This window comes from Mirounga leonina, unplaced genomic scaffold, assembly GCF_011800145.1.
Source record: "Mirounga leonina isolate KUSES-001 unplaced genomic scaffold, KU_Mleo_1.0 Mir_151, whole genome shotgun sequence".
NCBI classification, from domain to species: domain Eukaryota; kingdom Metazoa; phylum Chordata; class Mammalia; order Carnivora; family Phocidae; genus Mirounga; species Mirounga leonina.
The window spans coordinates 28727696-28745512 of NW_023270377.1; the positions used below are offsets into that span (position 1 = coordinate 28727696).

The 17817-nt window shown below is 46.6% G+C and overlaps 1 protein-coding gene across 1 annotated transcript in view; it reads right to left on the bottom strand.

The window, feature by feature from the left end:
* ADAM23 (ADAM metallopeptidase domain 23) overlaps positions 1-17817 on the bottom strand; it is a 170269-nt gene that overhangs the window by 149790 nt on the left and 2662 nt on the right. The window contains exon 2 of the mRNA XM_035007297.1: positions 13172-13389. Within this exon, the coding sequence (XP_034863188.1) occupies positions 13172-13389 (218 nt within the window). The remainder of the gene's footprint in view (positions 1-13171; positions 13390-17817) is intronic.

Below are 17817 nucleotides of genomic sequence, written 5' to 3' on the forward strand. Positions count from 1 at the left end.
TTGCCTTGAATCCCCGACCTAAGCTGTCAGTGCTATGAAAGGTCAGACTCCCCTGCCCGGACCAACAAGCAGGACTCAGTCTGAGGTGGGCGAGCTGCCCAATTGTCTCTAAACAAGACCTGCAGGTTATTGGGTCTGGAGATGATTGGCTATAATTACATGTGAAAAGTTCCAGTACGGAGCCAAGGTGAGATAACTAAGAATGATAGGGCTCTGTCTCTTTCCCTCAGGCAGGAACCAGGGGCTCCAGCTATCAGGTCTTGGGAACCAAGGAGAGATTCCCTAGGTCAGTGCCTGAAGGGGAGGCCAGCTGCTGGGCCCACTGCATCAGTGATCAGGACCAGGTGCTGAGCTTGGAAGCCCTATCCCGTGACAACTCTACCAGGGAGAGGCATCATGGCACCCACCTGGGTGGGCAACACTGCTGAGGCAAGCTTCTTCATGTGGCTGCACTCCTTGCTGCCATCACAGATTGTCCCCCAACTCCATGGGATACCAGAAGTCCCACCCCTGCCATGGTGTGGCAAAACAAATTCTTAATAAAAGCAGGGCCCCAAGCACCTGGTACCAGCTCTTCCTAAGTTCCCAGAGGAGGTCTAAAAACTATCAGATACTTGTAAGACCCCTGCTTGAATGGCTTAGGCTTTACTTAGCACAGTGGCACACCTACATGCCTAATCACTAGTGCCACGTTCCTGGGGCCTGGGGGTTTTCCCAAATATGCTGGCTAGTATTACACTAGTGGGGGAGCACCCCAGCCCCTTGGAAGTTGACTGGGACACGCTAGAAAAGGAGGCAGCAGCCCATGAGCAAGGCAAGAGACAACCTCTGTCCCAGGTGTCCCCTGTCACTACCCATCATACAAAACATCCAATGACAACCAGCATGAACGAAAAACAGAGACACCTAACTATACCACGAGACAAATGCAACGTTTTCTAGAAAAATATGTCCAAAGGGAGGGGAAGAAGGGCACTGATTGGCTCTCATGAGTCCAGAACTGGCTTCAGCTTCTGCTTACAGCAGTTGAGATGCACAAGCTGGCTAGACTGCTCAAAGACCCCAAAATTAATAATTTGTTTCAAAATGCCATGGTATTAAGGGCCCATTTTATTAGAGACACCTTAAAGGAGCCCCCAGATTTGTCACCACAACAAGGACACTCCCAAATATATCAAGCCATCGGGAAAGGAGACACAAAAGAAATACAAAAGGGGATGGACTCTGAAGAAGAGACCACCCCACACCTCTAGAGCCCACAGGGATAAGGAGGATGACACTCTGCCTCTCCTGACTTGGATGTTTATGGCTTGGCACTAGGCCCATCCGTCTGTCGCATCATTACTGAGTGAGTGTGGGCTCACTGTGAGTGGACAACTCGAGATAAAGTGTACCTCCTCTTACGTAAAATTGGGATAGTTCGATGGGTATATCATTTTGCTGAGCATCATGCTCCCACAAAGCCCCTGACCATTTCCAACCCAGAGGAGATGCCCTTGGAGCCTGAATCTAAGTTCGTCTTGAAGGGCGCTCCCCTTAATTATAAGGCCAGGCTGTTACAACTCATAAAAATGTTAGACACAGGACAACAGGCTTTAGACTGCATCAGTGTTGTAGCTAGACATGAAAACAAGTGCGCCTGAAGCCCAAATCTTGTTTGCTGGTAAAGGCAAATGGAACCCACTGCCCCCTCAGCCAGGAACCCAATGGAGGGGCCCTAGGGAATCTGGGAATTTCTAGGCCCCTCTTCAGTCCCTACTGACAGGTGGTGCCTTGACCCAGCTCCCTCCCTCTCGAGACCACCAAGAGGTCTCACTGTATTGGCAACTCTGGAGATCTGGGGTTCCTAACGACTTAATCTTTATGAAAAATCTTTTAGCACTGAAGGCCCCTTTGGCCCTACCCTTTCCCGTTACAGGTATGGTTGCCTTGACATGGCATTGTGCCATCTGGAACAAACCCAAATTCCTGACCTTTCTTATGGGAGCGGTACACTGGGAGCCCATATGACTGCCAGCTTCCAATTAAGATGGTAAACACCACCCAATTATCCCTTGTGACAAAGGACTGAGGGACTGCAGTCTATAATGCAAAATGTATTTAAGGAACTCATTAAACACACCATTTCTCCTTTCAATTCTCCCATTTGGCTGATATTAAAGCCCACTACTAATGAGTAGCACCCTACAGTTGACTACAGAAATTTAAGTGCTCAGGTACCCTCTGTTATGAGAGCTCAGGCTCCCATTCCCAACATTTTCCAGTTAAGCAAGGACATTCAGAGGTCTCCAAGAGACTGCTTTGCCATGATGGATCTAGCTAATATGTTCTATTCAGTATCAGTCACTGAGGAATCCCAATGGCAGTTCACCTTCACTTTTGAAGGCACCCAATATACCTTCACCTGGCTGCCTATGGGCTTTCTTAACAGCCAGCTATTGTCCACAGTCTTTGCCAGCAAAACCTGGATACCCTTACCGTGGTCTACTTGCACCATGTGGTGCTGGACTGATGACCTCCTAAGGTAGGGCCCCTCAGAGGATGGGGTGTGAGAGGCCCCAACACACCTGGCGACCCACCTACAACATAGGGTGGGCTACTGCCCCACATAAGATTCAAGAGCCAGCCACAACTGTTTAATTTCTGAGTACTAATTGGTCCTCTAAAGGCTGGAAAATTCCACTTATGGTGAAACATCCCCGTTGGTAACTATTCAGCCCCCCACCACACTATGACAAGCTCAACACATTTTATCATATTTTAGAGACAACACATACCATACTTACCCGTCATTCTTTTTTTTTTGTAAACCATGCAACATTGTCTTTTATTATGTATGGGTTTTAAAAATTATTTCCTCAACCTCTCCATACATAGACAAAAGTAAGGATACTGTTTAACACACTGGAACTGGGAAATATTGACCATTGCCTAGAGAAGGGAAAATTATCCCTAAAACATGCTTAACCAGGAGGCCAATTCATCTGCCAACCTCCAAGAACATGGAGATGAACAGGATAGACAGACTGTCCCCCATCTGAACCTTCATTCACCACCATTCGATAACCCTTCTTCAGGCCCAGATTTCTGTAGCAGAAGATGATGATGAATGTCTTCTTGGACATTTAATGATTGTTGGCAAGAAATGCGCTGCTGATCTTACCCATCATTCTTAAACCCATTTATGTAATCACATGCAAATCCCCCACATTTCTTGGGGAGAAGCTCAACAACAGCCTTACAACTGACACAAAGATCAATTCATCAGTTGACGCCCAGATCCCCACGGCTCCCCCCTCTGGGTTGGGGCACTGGCCACCATGCACTGTACATCTGGGAGTCTACCTATGGACTAAACATGGCTCCTCCTGGCTGCCTTACAGGCTTCTGCGCCATACAGCTGCTCTCCACAGCCGCGCACTACACCCCCTTAGAACATCAATTCTGTTTGCTTATTGCCTTTGTTAGAAACAGAGGCCTTTGTGGTAATGGAGCCCATTCTCCTGTGTGCCCGCCTTACCATTACGCCATGGACAAGGGACGCCTCCCAATGGTGGCTCACACAGCTACAAATGCCTCTCTGCTAAAATGGTAATGGTACCTTCAGGAACAGGCTAAACCTGATGTGATGGGTCTTTCCAAACTGCAAGAGTATATGGCTTCCCCGCTCCTCACTCCCCTGCCCGCAGACCTTGAAGAACTGATGGACAGTGTCTTCAGGGCTTGAGTCTCTGGTGGCCCCTGGAAGAGCTGATGGAATGAGAGGGGGACTGCGTATTTCCCCGATGGCAGCACCATCACCCTACCCAGGGGAGCCCACTGGAGAGCGGCATCACGCCATCCTGCCAGTGGCACCGTGCTTATCAGAGATGGCCAGTCGGGTCAGCTCGGCTCTCTGAGCTTGTAGCAATACAAATGGCTGTGCCGAGCGCCACCGCCCATGACAAGCCCCTTGTCCATATTTTTACTGATTCGTGGGAGGTTGCGAACAGGATAAAGTATTGGTCAAGCCAATGGCAGCAGAACAATTTTCCCATTCAAGGCCATCCCATTTGGGCTGCCCCAATTTGAAGAGACACTGGCCAGGCACTAGTCACAGTTAAGGTTACCCACCTTTCAGCACATTCAAAGGCTACCACTCCAGAGACTGTCTTTAACCGAAAGTGACAGCCCTGGTGCATATCCAAGTCACCACCAGTTGGGGCTCTCGGCCACCAATTCTTGACCAAACCCTCCGCCACTCCACCCACCACCACCAGCAAACCACAGCCTTCCTCCAGCCCCCTGCACATATGCATCAATCAATCCTGGGCTCCACCATTCTGACCTTTCTTAGTCACCACTTCCATGCTCCTTATTCCCTGGCCAAACTGTCCCATATCTCTTCAAGTCATGGGGGAGCTGCTGCCACAGTGACCTGGACCCACCACAGGGCATTCTGCTTGTTCTAAACTGCAAATTATGCTCCCAAACACTGCACGCTGTCCCGTCATGCTTCGGTTCTATGAGAGGACTGCCCTTTTAGCCTCTGACAGGTGGATTTCATAGGGCCACTTCCTCTGTCAGTGGGCGCTATCCACTTCACAACTGCATGTGTGGATCCCTTTAGTGGCCTATTGCTTGCTACACCCAGCAGGAACACCTCTACAGAGCAGATAATCTCTTTCTTTTCTAAGTACATCCTATCCCCATTCTGGCCCTGCAGACACCATTGACTCAGATCAAGGATCTCATTTTACTACCCATGTAACAGTGCTGGGCTAGTACTGGGCTCTCCTACAGGGCATCCAGTTGTACTTTCATCTCTCAAGTTGCTCCTTAAGTTACAGGGCGGTAATCGGACTCCTTTTAAATGGACTTTCCAGTTGCCAGGGGCACTTACCACTTTAGACTCTAGGCCACATGGCCAGCATGATCCTCACACCAACTGGGCTCCCCGGGCCATGCTGCCTGTGATTGTGATCATGGGGGAATCTGATGCCTTCATCTTACAGGACAATATTATCTACATATTCCCCAACTGTTTTGAGTCCCTTTACAGATTTAAAATGTTGATCATCTCACCTTCTAATACTCATTGGTGACCAAATCAGGGACAAGTGGTTAGCTATGACCCCCTAGTCATAGTTAGTCCTGGCCCATTAGAAAAACACAGACCCGGGGCACCTGGGTGGCTCAGTCGGTTGGGCGACTGCCTTCGGCTCAGGTCATGATCCTGGAGGCCCGGGATCGAGTCCTGCATCGGGCTCCCTGCTCGGCAGGGAGCCTGCTTCTCCCTCTGACCCTCCCCCCTCTCATGTGCTCTCTGTCTCTCTCATTCTCTCTGTCTCAAATAAATAGATAAAATCTTTAAAAAAAAAGAAAAACACAGACCCACTGTGCTACTCCTGGAGCACATTCACCAGCTTGATATGCAAATTCCCCCTGAAAGTCCAGTGTAATAGTGGCTTTAGTGGATGGCTCATTTCTCCTAACCATAGCTCCCCAAAGGAGGTGGAAATAATTGCACTGGGACCCACAGAAGGGATGGTGTAGAGCTCTAAAAGGGGAAGAGGCACTCAATCTGGTTGACACCAGCAACATCAGAAGATGACAGCATGGTGATATAATTACACCACTTGGCCCTACCCCACTTTGGAGGAGGCTACCCATGAACTGTTGACCCACAATAAATCTTCACTATGGGGCAGTCAGTGGGCAGGTGCACAACGATAAAATACAGATGCTCACTGCTGCTGGCCTTACTCTGTGCCTTGTGTGCCATCTGGGTCATGGGGCTTCTCTTCCACCCAGAGAAGCAATGCTAGAAAGTTGCTGGACCATACAGCATTCGCCCACAATTGCACCCCAGTGTGGGGGGACAGCAAGAGTTGGAAGTCAGCCCTTAGAGGGGCTGTACCCAAAAGTCTCCAAGTATGGATGCTAGCTTAAAGGCCACCATGTTCATCCTGACCTCTGGGCACTGATCATTACATGGACCTGATTTCAAACCTAATTGGCTGATCAGCTTATGCAGTTCAGACCCATCTCTGGTAATATAGAGCCAAACGTTAAATTGTCAGGAGCATATGACTAAATTTTCTTTAAACCAAGCTACACAGGTGCTTCTAACCCTTAGTATTTTTTAAAAAGATTTATTTATTTATTTATCTATTTGGTGGGGGGGGCATGCATGAGCAGGAGGGGTAGAGGGAGAAGGAAAGAGAAGAGAAAAGCAGACTCCACGCTGAGTGCAGAGCCCAACGTGGGGCTTGATCTCACACACTTAGATCACAACCTGAGCCAAAACCAAGAGTCAGACGCTTAACTGACTGCACCACCCAGGCGCCCCTTCAACCCTTACTATTTGTGAATGGAGACCTCCTTGGAGAATAGTATTGCCTAATTATTTGCAAGGTGCATCCCAAGGACCCCCAAAATTTACTGAAAATGCTCCCAACAGTTCAAGCAGACCTTAATCTGGGCACCCCAAATCTATGCAACCTTATTAAGGTCTCTTGACCCTTCAGTTCCCTTCCTGGGTAACCACCTGAGAGAGCCACCCCTCTCTGGGATGGCTCCCTCCACCTGTGACACCTTGGACATGACAATACCCAAGCCTACAACCTCATCCCAAACACTGCCTCTACAACCTTCCAGTATAGCAAAGATGACACCCAGGAAGACACAGCAGCTGATGAGGGCGAGCACTCCCCAGGACTTGGTTGCTGAACCGGATGCCTGTTTATCTGAATTCCCTGCTGATGACCCCCTTGAGTGACGTTTTGCACTTAACTGTGTGTTTACCCCAGAGCCCCTTGCTGGTCGCTATGCTTGCTTCTCAGGTGTGAGGTGGTACTCTGGCTGTCAAGGTGCTCTCCGCTGTGCCTGTGAGCTTTGGAAAGCCAAGGTATATGACCATTTCACAACCTTCCGGAGGCCCCTTTAAACCCTTCACTCAGATGCTTGCCCTCATCCCACCCATTAGATTGACCCACACTATCCATCCTACCGGGAGTCCATGAATTTAATTTCCATTGAAAGGACCCCTTCCTGGCTGAAGATCCTGCCACCACCACAGCAGCCCCCTCTACACCTTCTAGAAGGACCACAGTTACAGGGTACCTCTCTACAGGGGACCCTTCCCCACGGCCACCACTCAGAGCTCCCGTTCAAGCCTTCCAATAGTCTTAATATTTTTATACAATGGACAGAAATCAAAGCTCACTTTTGGGGGCTGCTGTAACTGCTGGGTGTGTCACTGGACTCCACCAAGGCTATTTCCCATTAGTGGTCTACTCAGCTGATTTATTGACTCAGCCCTCATTTGGCCAACAGAAGGCACTTTACCAGTCCCTGCAGCCAGCAGCTCTCTGCAGTGCTCAACTGCTCCCACGCAGGATACTTTCCAAGACAGTATGTAGCACCTGGCAGGAGCCCGCACACGCCCTTCCCAATCCTCCCTATCTCCCCAGGAACAAATGCCACTTGGATGAATACGAACTAGACTGTGTCCCCAGGAGCACAATCCCCATGGTCTTGGGCCTCAAGGCCCAGACATTCAGGGGAAACCTCAACTTATTTCAGGTACCTTGATCAAGCACTTGATGTCCACTGTGGGTCCAGTGCCCTGAGGCATCTCACACATATGTGGTTCTCCATGTGTGCACATCTCCTTCCCTCAACCTCCAACGCATTTGCGTCCCCGCTGGCCCTGGGAAATCCTATCTGTATCAGTGCACTTTAGTCTCCCTGGAACTATCCTTTCAAACCACTGGATGGAACCCTCAATCTGTCCTTCTGCCTCCCTGACATCAAAAGTGTGCAGCATTCACCCCCATTATGTTGGGTGCGGGCCTGGTACTCTGCCTCACAGGGACTGGGCAAGGTGCTGCCGCATTAGGCACCTAAAAGCAAATGATTAAGGCCAACACCAGCCTGTCAGCCACCTTGGCTGAATACATTGGGCTGCTACACCAAAGCCTAATCTTAATGCAATGACAACATGATTCTGAGCAGAGATGGTTTGGATAACCATTTAGCTTCAGATTACTTATTGGCCGAGGAAGGTGTATGCACTATAAAGGGAACCAACTGCTGTGTGTGTATTAATAATTCTGGACAAATTCAGAGAAACTTATGAAAGGCGGCCCAACAGGTACACGTGTTTCAGAACCTCACCCAAGTTTGTAACCAAACAACTACCTTAACCTTACCCAAGGGCTTTATTTTCTTGGCCAGATCTCAACAAAAGAAGGCAATGGTTATGGACAGGATTTCAAACTTTCATTTGTCTACTGATACTGCTGATTGGCATTTTTGCTTTGCTCAGATGTTTCAATGTGCTGGGTGACCAAAACTCTGACAGTGGTTTTTACTATCCACCATCTCGACGGTGCCTAGAATTTTCCCTAAAGATTAATACCTAAGCATCACATGGTCAATTGTGATGAGAAAAACAACTTTTTTTGTTGTTTCTGAGTTGCTGCTTAGGCATTTTACAGCATGATAAGCCTACTCACACCCAGAGTCTGAGCGTTAGATAAGACCTTGAGTTTAGGATTCCCACGCTAAGTTCCTGCTTAGCCTTTCCCAGAGCACCTTTTAAAATAACCACTTAGGAGGCGCCTGGCTGGCTCAGTTGGTGGAGCATATGACTCTTGATCTTGGGGTTATGAGTTCGAGCCCCACATTGGGTGTAGAGATTACTTAAAAATAAAAGTCGTTAGGGGCGCCTCAGTGGCTCAGTCGGTTGGGCGTCTAACTCTTGGTTTCGGCTCAGGTCATGATCTCAGGGTCATGAGATCGAGCTCCATGTCGGCTCCATGCTCAACAGGGAGTCTGCTTGAGATTTTCTCTCCCTCTCCCTCTGCCCCCCACACTCACTCGCTTTGTCTCTCTAAAATAAATAAATATCTTTAAATAAATAAATAAATATCTTTAAAATAGCCACCTAGGAAGTAAGTCCTCGAAAAATTAGTAACCTTGGCCTCAACCACTTCATAAGTAGTAGGTGCTTGCTACTTTGCTCTCTATCTCCTGCAGCGATGACCTGGGATAGAGGACCACTCAGGTGCTACGGGAGCTACTTGCCAATCCCTATGGGGGTTGCTTGTGCCCTCTCATTCCGCAGGTCATAATCTGCATATTCATACACCAGCTCTAGCTCCCCACCACAGTAGGGTAGGTCTGTGTGCAGGCCAACCAAAGTCAAAGGAGATGACTTTCGTCTTTCCTAGACCCTGTGCTATGCATAGTGTACCTCTTCCATCCCTTCCCAATAGGAAGAGAAAAGAATCCTAAGGCAGTAGAATGCAAAGCAAGTAATCTTTGACTAAAGGAAAGTTTCAGGAAAAGGTTTGAGAGGGAGAGAATATACCATCCTAAAATATGCTTCTTTGGCATAGGGATTATTTTAGGCTGATTATTTCTAAGAAACAGCAGACACAGGACAAGTTCTGAAAATGGGAGTTGAAGTCCTTCTGTAAGAGTCATTTACATTTTATAGGCAATCTCCATTTGTAAGAGTCTCTCTCTCTCTCTGTATCAAGAAGACAGTGATTCTAAATCTCTAAGAACTCTCATCAGTGGAGAAGGCAGACTTACTTTACCACTGTTTACTGTGCTTTCCCTGACAGTCTCCCACAACTCTGTCCCCACCTCTCACCCCAACATCTTCTTTTGTCTTTAGCTGGAGATGTTATCTAAAATAGTGACTTGGGCCATTCTGGAGAGATACTCAGTTTTCCTGGGTCTTTCCCATGTACACAGGAGATATACATGTTATAAAACTTCTGTTTGTTTTCCTCCTGTTAATCTGTCTTTTATTTTTTTTATTTTGTTATGTTAATCACCATACATTACATCATTAGTTTTTGATGTAGTGTTCCATGATTCATTGTTTGCGTGTAACACCCAGTGCTCCATTCAGTATGGGCTTAATCTGTCTTTTATTGCAGGGTGTGGTTCAGCCAAGAATTTAGAAGGGTAGAGGGAAAATGGTTTTTCCTCCCCTACAGGTTCATTAACTTTCTTAGAAACAGACCTCATAGGATTATCTCAGAATGGATGAATGAATGAGTAAATGAATAAATGTATAAATCTAAATTGTTTCTCCCTCTTTTTAAATGTATGGCCCATTTCATTAATATATTGCATTAGTGGTTCAAAAATGCTTATGTTCAGTAATCATAAATTACCCTTTTTGCTTGTAAAAATCTCTACACATATAAAAGACAAGTCTTGGTAACAAAGCAAAACTAAATTTTTCCATTTCATGTCCTGATACGTCAACAAGATAGTAAATTGACTTCCTAGCAAGTAAGAAAAAATTTACAATAATTCATCAGAAAATAAAACTGTCTACGAAGAAATTTAAATTGGAGTAAGCACCAAAACTCAAGGAACATAAAACCATTTAGATCTGAGGTGACCATATGCCCCATCTGCTCTGGACCAGAATCTTGGTTTATGCCTATTATCCTAGCATGATTATTAAGCATGCTCACTGTCACTCTCAAAAATGGCAGTTTGGACAATAAGTTATACATCACCCTAAATGGAGACAAAAAGGTTTCTAGACAATCTCTGACAAAGAGAACTTTCCAGTTTTCAGAAACACTGGTATTACAGAGGTGCTCTGCACAGTTGGTTTTTAGGCTCACAAATTTTGAAAGAGTTAATGACATTTTCACTCCCACAGTTGTAAAGTAATAAAGACTGATCAACAGTGAATATTTATGAAATAAATACAAAGCCCTGCCTTGCAACCTATATCTGGGAACTCCCCTCTCCACCTCTACCCCCAATCTAAGGATCCATGAGAATGGCACAGTGATTCAGCATTTCTAAGGCATTCATTAAAATGTGCTTGAGTGCAATGAAATCAGGAGAGGAAAAAAGGTACCTAATACACAGATATTAAAATCAAAACTTCTTTTATAAAAGCAAAAATGATGAAATTCTATAGATTCTCTCTTACTGAAACATTTGTAAAGCAGCTAAACTGACAAGTATCTCTCATCACTATTATTAGGCAAATCATCCTAAGATACAGCAGAAAACATGGCACACTTTTTGTCAACTAGTTCAAGAGAGGCTTAAAAAAAACAGAAATAAAAGGGAAATCACAGAACACAAAGGGAAATTTCAGGGCATCCACGATACAAGCTACTGTTTATACTTGTGTGGGGGCACCTTTTAGAATCTTGCTTATTTCATTTTTGTGTCTCCTGGAGGACAGACCATGTCTTGTTCATCCTTGTACCCCTTACCTCTTATCTCTGAATCTTTAGCCTACTCCTTTGCACAAGAGAAATGTGCAACAATTGTTTGTTCAATTAAACTCATAAGAAAAGGAGAAAAATGCTCTCAAATATAATTTCCGTGTATGCATTTTTTTCTAAGATAAAAGAACAGCTCCCCCACCCCCCCAACCATGGAGGGTGGAAATGGAGAAGAATCATTTCAACTGCAAGTATGTGTTCCATAGTGAGAAATCTATATGAGTGGCAGGAGAAAGTTTAGCAAACCTTATTATCATAAAAATTAAGATATAGAGTAGTCAAACCATGTCGCCCCCAACAAAGCCCAACATAACATTCAACCAGAAGACAGGCATCAGCCATTGCCTCCAAAACTTGAGTTATAAAAATATTCCACTGAGACTTTTTTTTTTAAGTCTCAGCTCAGGAGGGCTTGAGCATTCTTTGAAATGGGCTTTAAAAGGCAGTTTTTGGTTTTGTTTTGTTTTGTTTTTTGTTCCTCCAGCACCCTATGCAAAGGCACTGGAGTTTGAGAACCTGCCATTCAACCGTAGAAGATCTCTTTAATTAGGAAAGCCATAAAATGGGCCCCAATTCATTTATCAAGAGGGTCTTGGAGTCTTCTTCCTTAAAATCACCACCCACTCCTCCTATCAACAAGCCAAATGGGCAGACAGGATCCAGGAGTCAACCCATGAAGTTACATAGGAGCAGAAGTCGTAGGGGGGTACATCCACTTCATAATACTGCTCCAATAATAGTCTATACAAAGGAAGCATTTTCTCAGAAACCTGACTTGTAAAAAAATAATAAAAATGAAATGTTCAGGCTTCTTGAAGTTCATATTAACTGTTTTACAATCTTGGGAAAGACACCCAAAAGCCTTAAATTTCTAACTCCCCATTTGTAAAATGGGAGTAAATACCATTATAACTTACCTATATTTTAGAAAACTAATAAAAACAATGATATAAATCACAGATAGTTTTCTTAAATTCTAGATGTTAGACAGTTACTACTTTTCTTCATTGGACAGGTATAGTCCAGAGTAAAATACTTGACATACAGACTCTATTCTCTGCTCCTGATAGAGAACAGAGGCACTGATGACTGACCCATTGTGTAAATCTGCTTGGTGTCCAAAATATTACTAACTCAAATAAAGAACAGTAAGCAAGAAAAAAAGATCCTTCAAACTCTTTGAACATTAAGCCCCTTCATCTTCTGTTGAATGCCTTGTTAAAAATCAGTGGCACTTTCTGAACCAATCTGAAAGTAAAGCAACCACTCACAATGAATGCAGATAAAGTCTTGAAAGACTCTGCTGGCCCAAACTGGCCTCTACATTATATAAACTGTTTATATTTGCTATAATCTTTTAAAATGTCAAATTGTTTGCCTACTGAAAACACATCAGGAAAAAAAAAGTATTATTTCCTATTGATCAATTAAAGAAATTTAAAATTAAATTTAAACACTCAATTTCTAAGTGAAGAACTGATAGGCAAACTGCAAACAAATAGGCTGTATAGCTATCTTGTGTGTGCAGCCTGGAAGCAGTTTTCATCATGGGAGGTAGAACACTGCACCCTTATATAAAGCCTCATAGATATAAGTCAGGACTATAAACATACTCACTTAGCGCCTGTCCAGTGCCCAATGCACCTGAAAGATACTTGGACCACATTCCAGCTATGAGTTTAAAAAGCCATAAGAAAATTCAAGTTCCACATTAGAGTTAGAAAGAAAAAAAAACAAACAGCAATCCGATCGCAGGAGATGCCAGGTTTACTTCCTCCAGTTTCTCCCCTATCATAATACTAATTGATTTACTAATAAAATGCTGCAGTAAAATTTGTGACATCAGATTCTGGCAGAAAATCAAACCAAAGGAAAACTCTTCACGGCAGCTACTTTTGCATGCCTACCTTGTTATGTTTTTGCTGGTGTCTTGCCTTTGTGTCAAGAACATGATAAGGGCTTTCCGAGTCTTGGTTGATGTAATATATGAGTCTTGAAGGCAGCGTGAGTTCTTTCTGCATTGCATTGCTGTAACTGATTTTACTGCTGCTATTCCGTTGCAATGTGTTGTCTTCATCTGCCAGGACTCCCGAATTTTTTTCTGCAGTTTCATTCCAGTGCGGAGCTGGGGGGGGGGAAGGGGGTGCACAAAGATACACAAATACACACATATACCCTATAAACAATTTAAGTACTACGATGTGTTTTTCCATTAATTGTGAAAACAAAGTTTTCTATGTCAAAGCAGGTAAGAAGTAGAGACACAGCAAAGCAAGTTATCGAAACAGTGAAATGGCCTGGATAGGTTAACAGCCAATGAGGCTTATACAATAATGTACTATTTTTTCCTATTTGTGTTTTATATGTACATTTCTAACCAGTCTCAAATCTATACTTCTGAGTATGGGGAGCGGGGGTGGGGCGCGGCATGGACTTGAAGGAAGACATTAAATGAACATGCTCAGAGGTTCTGTTCTGACCCTCATGTCCACCCCTTCTCTGGAGTCTACAGGAGCTCCATGGGACTCTGACTAGAAGTATCCCATCCGAGAGCTAAGAACGCTTGCTCCTAAGATAACTTGAGTGCTGAATTCATGGATTCGGGTTGTTAATTGATTCATTAAACAAAACAGGCAATTCCTTTCGCTTTAAACTTTGAGGTGAGCAAAACTCCTTTGCCATAGAGGGGAGCAGATGCTAGCCGCTCTCCAATTGCTTTCATTTTTCTGCCGAGGCCAGCTTTCTGCTTCCACTGATTTCCAATCAACCATGTATTGACTATCATATTACCTTAATTGTTCATTATGATGACGAGCATTTTGAGAATTACAAACCAAAGGTTTATACCTCCGAAGTTTCCCTCCCCCATCTTAATTCCAACAGCAGTGAATAAACCCAGTAGGCGATTTGAGGAAACAGCACATTACCCCTAATTATTATTACATCCTCCCGCATTCGCATTCAGGCTCTCCACCCAAGAAGCAACTTGCTCCCTCGCTGCATTTACCGGCCACTGGTTTCCCCCTCTGCCAAGTTGCAGAGATCGCTGAGGGACCCCGCATCCACTAATTACCTTCCAGTGGAACCGACAGTAATTGGAATGGGTTTTTAGTGAATGCAACAGAAATGGACTTCAAAAAGTGAACTGGAATGAACGGGGGCTTGGGAAAGAGAGGTAGAGAGGCAGGCAGGGTGACTGGGAAAGGCCGAGCCCGGGACGTGTCCTGAGCGCACGGACCCGCGTGCCCTTCGCTTTCCTCTGCAGGGCCCCGCGGGCAAGGCAATGCAAAGGGCACCGGGGCCATACCCACCGCTGGGTGCAGCAGCCCCCCAGGCGCGGGGCCGGGACGAGGTGGCGAGAGGAGGCAGCAGGAGAAGGACGAGGAGCAGGCGGCAGGGCGGCGCGCGGGCCAGGGCGCGGGCAGGCGCCGGGCCGGCGGGGCGGCCGTGGGGGCCGCCGGAGGCTCGGGGAAGGCTGTAGCCCGCCAAGGGCGGCCGCCGGGAGCTGCTGCCGGGCGGCTTCATGGCTCATAGCTCCCGGGCGCCGCTCGGTGTGGCCCGCGAGAGCGCCGGGCTAGGCTGCGGGGAGGCTGCGGGCGGAGCCGATCACGCCGGCTCGGCGCGCATGGTGCGGCCGCGGGCAGGGGGTCGGGGCTCGCGGCTCGGGACTAGAGGCTGGGCGGCGCCCCCTCCCCTGCTCGCCTCTCAGCCCCTCCCGGGCGGCCGCTGAAGAGTCCGGGGGTCCTAGTCGCTCCGCCAACTTGGAGCCTCCCCAGATGCTCCTCCCTCCCTGCGGCGGGCGCGGCCGCTCCAGCAACTGCGGGGGCTGCTGCTGGGGCTGAGGATGCTGAGACGGCGCGTGAGAGCGAGCGGCGCGGGGGCGCGCGGCGCGGGGGTGCGCCCCGCCCTCGAGAGCGCGCCCGAGCGCGCCTTCGGGTCCTGAGGCTGATGCTGATGCTGATACTGATGCTGTTGCTGTTGCTGTTGCCTGGCACAGGACGCACTGCGCATGCTTTATCGTGGAGGGAAAAGGGGGGGTGGGGGGGGGGGAAGCAGCAGAGTGATGCAGCATCCCAGGCAGCGTTAGAGGTGACGGTGGCATCTTCAGAGGTGGGGGCAGGAGAGGGGGAAGGCTGGCAATCAGAGATTAGCCAGAAGGGAAGAAAGAAGCGTGAGGGGGTTTCCTGGCCAGAGACAAAGATGATCTGGAGGAAACACTCAACCAGAGAAATCTACCTGCCTCTTCCACCACCCCAAATCTTACATACTCCCCCCTCCCCCATTCCAACCCCCTCCTTCTCCGGGAGAAAGTAAGGCCAAGCATTTCCTTCCTAATCCTTTATTTCCTTTCTTCAAATAAATATAAAGGATTGCGGCCAGGGAGGTAAAAATAGCGCTGCTCCTCATTCAGCTCACTCCTAGCGGGTGAAGCGAGGGCTGCGAGGCACGTTTGCTGGTTGCAGGCTGGCATGGGCTGGAGGGCGCGCTGAGCTGGGCGGCCTCGTGGAGAGTCAGACCTCCTGCGCAGGAATCCCCAGAGCTGGGGCGCTCCACCCTGGCCTCTGTCCCCTGTCCTATGCCTAGGGGCTTTGCGGAAAGCAGAAGAAACCGGAAGATGTTCGCTCAAAAGTTCAGAAATCGTGACTGGGTGTATTTGGGAAGACTTAGAAATTCTGGAAGCAAGAAATACGGAGATTAGAAACTAAGTGTATGGCAGCTATTTGGGCAAATCCATCATTTGACAACCATGTGGGTGGGCATGCACTGGAGAGGACACATTTCAAATTTCGAGATCTAATCCTGACTTCTGCAGAGAAAGGGGGAGCTTTTACTCTTGCAGCTGTAAAAAAAAGAAAAAATAAAAAGTAAATTGAGAGTCCTTGAGTTAGGTAGGTTAGCAGCCACTAACTCCTATGGTTGGTTCCAAATCAGGGCCTGTGGCATGTTTCTGCCCCCAAATTCCCACAATGCAAGCATTCGTTTATTCATCCATCCAGTGACAGTGAGTAATAACATTGTCTTACTCCATTATTTGTATATAAAATGGAGATTATAAAATCTACTGTGGGGGATCCGGAATTCCACAAGTAAAAGAAAAAATACGAGTATAAAGCACCATAGTGATGACAGGGCTTAGTGTTGTTAGCCATATTCTCCACTCCAAAAGGGTCAGAACAAGTCTTCCCAAAATGTGCCACTTTGGCATGTGGACTATTTTGGAAACCCTGTGGGCTCAAGAGAAAATTTTGCCCCTTCCTTAGCTACCTAGAAGAATTTAAATTGGGGGTCTCTCCCAGAATAAGATTTATTACCAGGGATAACTTTTTCTGAGTGATCCCCTGTACAGCAGTGCAAACATCTAATTACCAAATATCTGCTTTTATTTTCATTGCCTTGTGAATTGCCCTCCTCCCCTCTGAAGCCCCAGCACCCATCCCATTCCTTAGCCCAGGAGAGCAGATACATCTCATTTTACCTTTCTGTCTTTAGAACTCTCATGTATGTGGAGTGCCTGTATGTATGAAATTTAATTTCTTTTTCTCCTTTAATCTGTCTCATGTCAATTTAACTCTTAGACCAGCCATAGGAACCTTTGAAGTACATGGGAAAATTTTTCCACCCCAACAACCTCCACTTAACAAAGAAGGAAAAGGGAAGGAGGGGGGGATAGAGATAGCAGAAGGGAAGGAGAAAGGCAGACACTTATACAGAGATCAAAGATCACAGAGTTGTTAGGGGGTTAAACACTAATATTAGCTCTTCCGCTCTATATCAGAGCTAGGATATTAACTATCACACATTCAATGTAAACTTGTAATTGATTGATGCTACTTCCCCCAAATGAAGACAACGGTAACATTCCCTTTGGCTCAGTATTGTGTCCCTAGTACCTAGCACAGTGTTTGTGGCACAGAGAAGGCTCTCAGAGGGGCGCCTGGGTGGCTCAGATGGTTGAGCGTCTGCCTTCGGCTCGAGTCATGATCTCGGGGTCCTGGAATCGAGTCCCGCATCGGGCTCCCTGCTCCTTGGGAGCCTGCTTCTCCCTCAGCCTTTCTCTCTCGCTCTGTCTCTCATGAATTAAAAAAAAAAGAAAGAAAATACATCATGAATGAATAAACAAAAAGTGTGTGGTGCGCTATGGCAGGAGTCACACCGATACAGGCTGGTGAACACTCCCACCTCCCTGTAGTTCCTACTTGTAGGTCAGTGTTCTTGGAGGTGTCTCAAGACAAGCATGTCCTGGCTAGGTTCTCCCAACTTATATTTGGTTTCATGATCTAATCTTGAAAAAGGGCTTGGGAGAAAGGAGGTGTACAAGGAATGAGAAGAAAGAAGGAAATGAAAGGGGAAAGATGCTTAGATGTAGTTTTTTGAAAGGACTCTCTTGCAATTGAGTGCGTCTCAAAACCTATTCCAATAAATAAAGCTATGTGTCAACCTGAACCAACTGAACACCCACCAGTTTCAGCCCCATTCCATGCACTTGGGGAACAGCATGAGGACTCATTTCAGTTTCAAATAAGGAGCGGGAGTTTTTACAAAGCAGGATGTT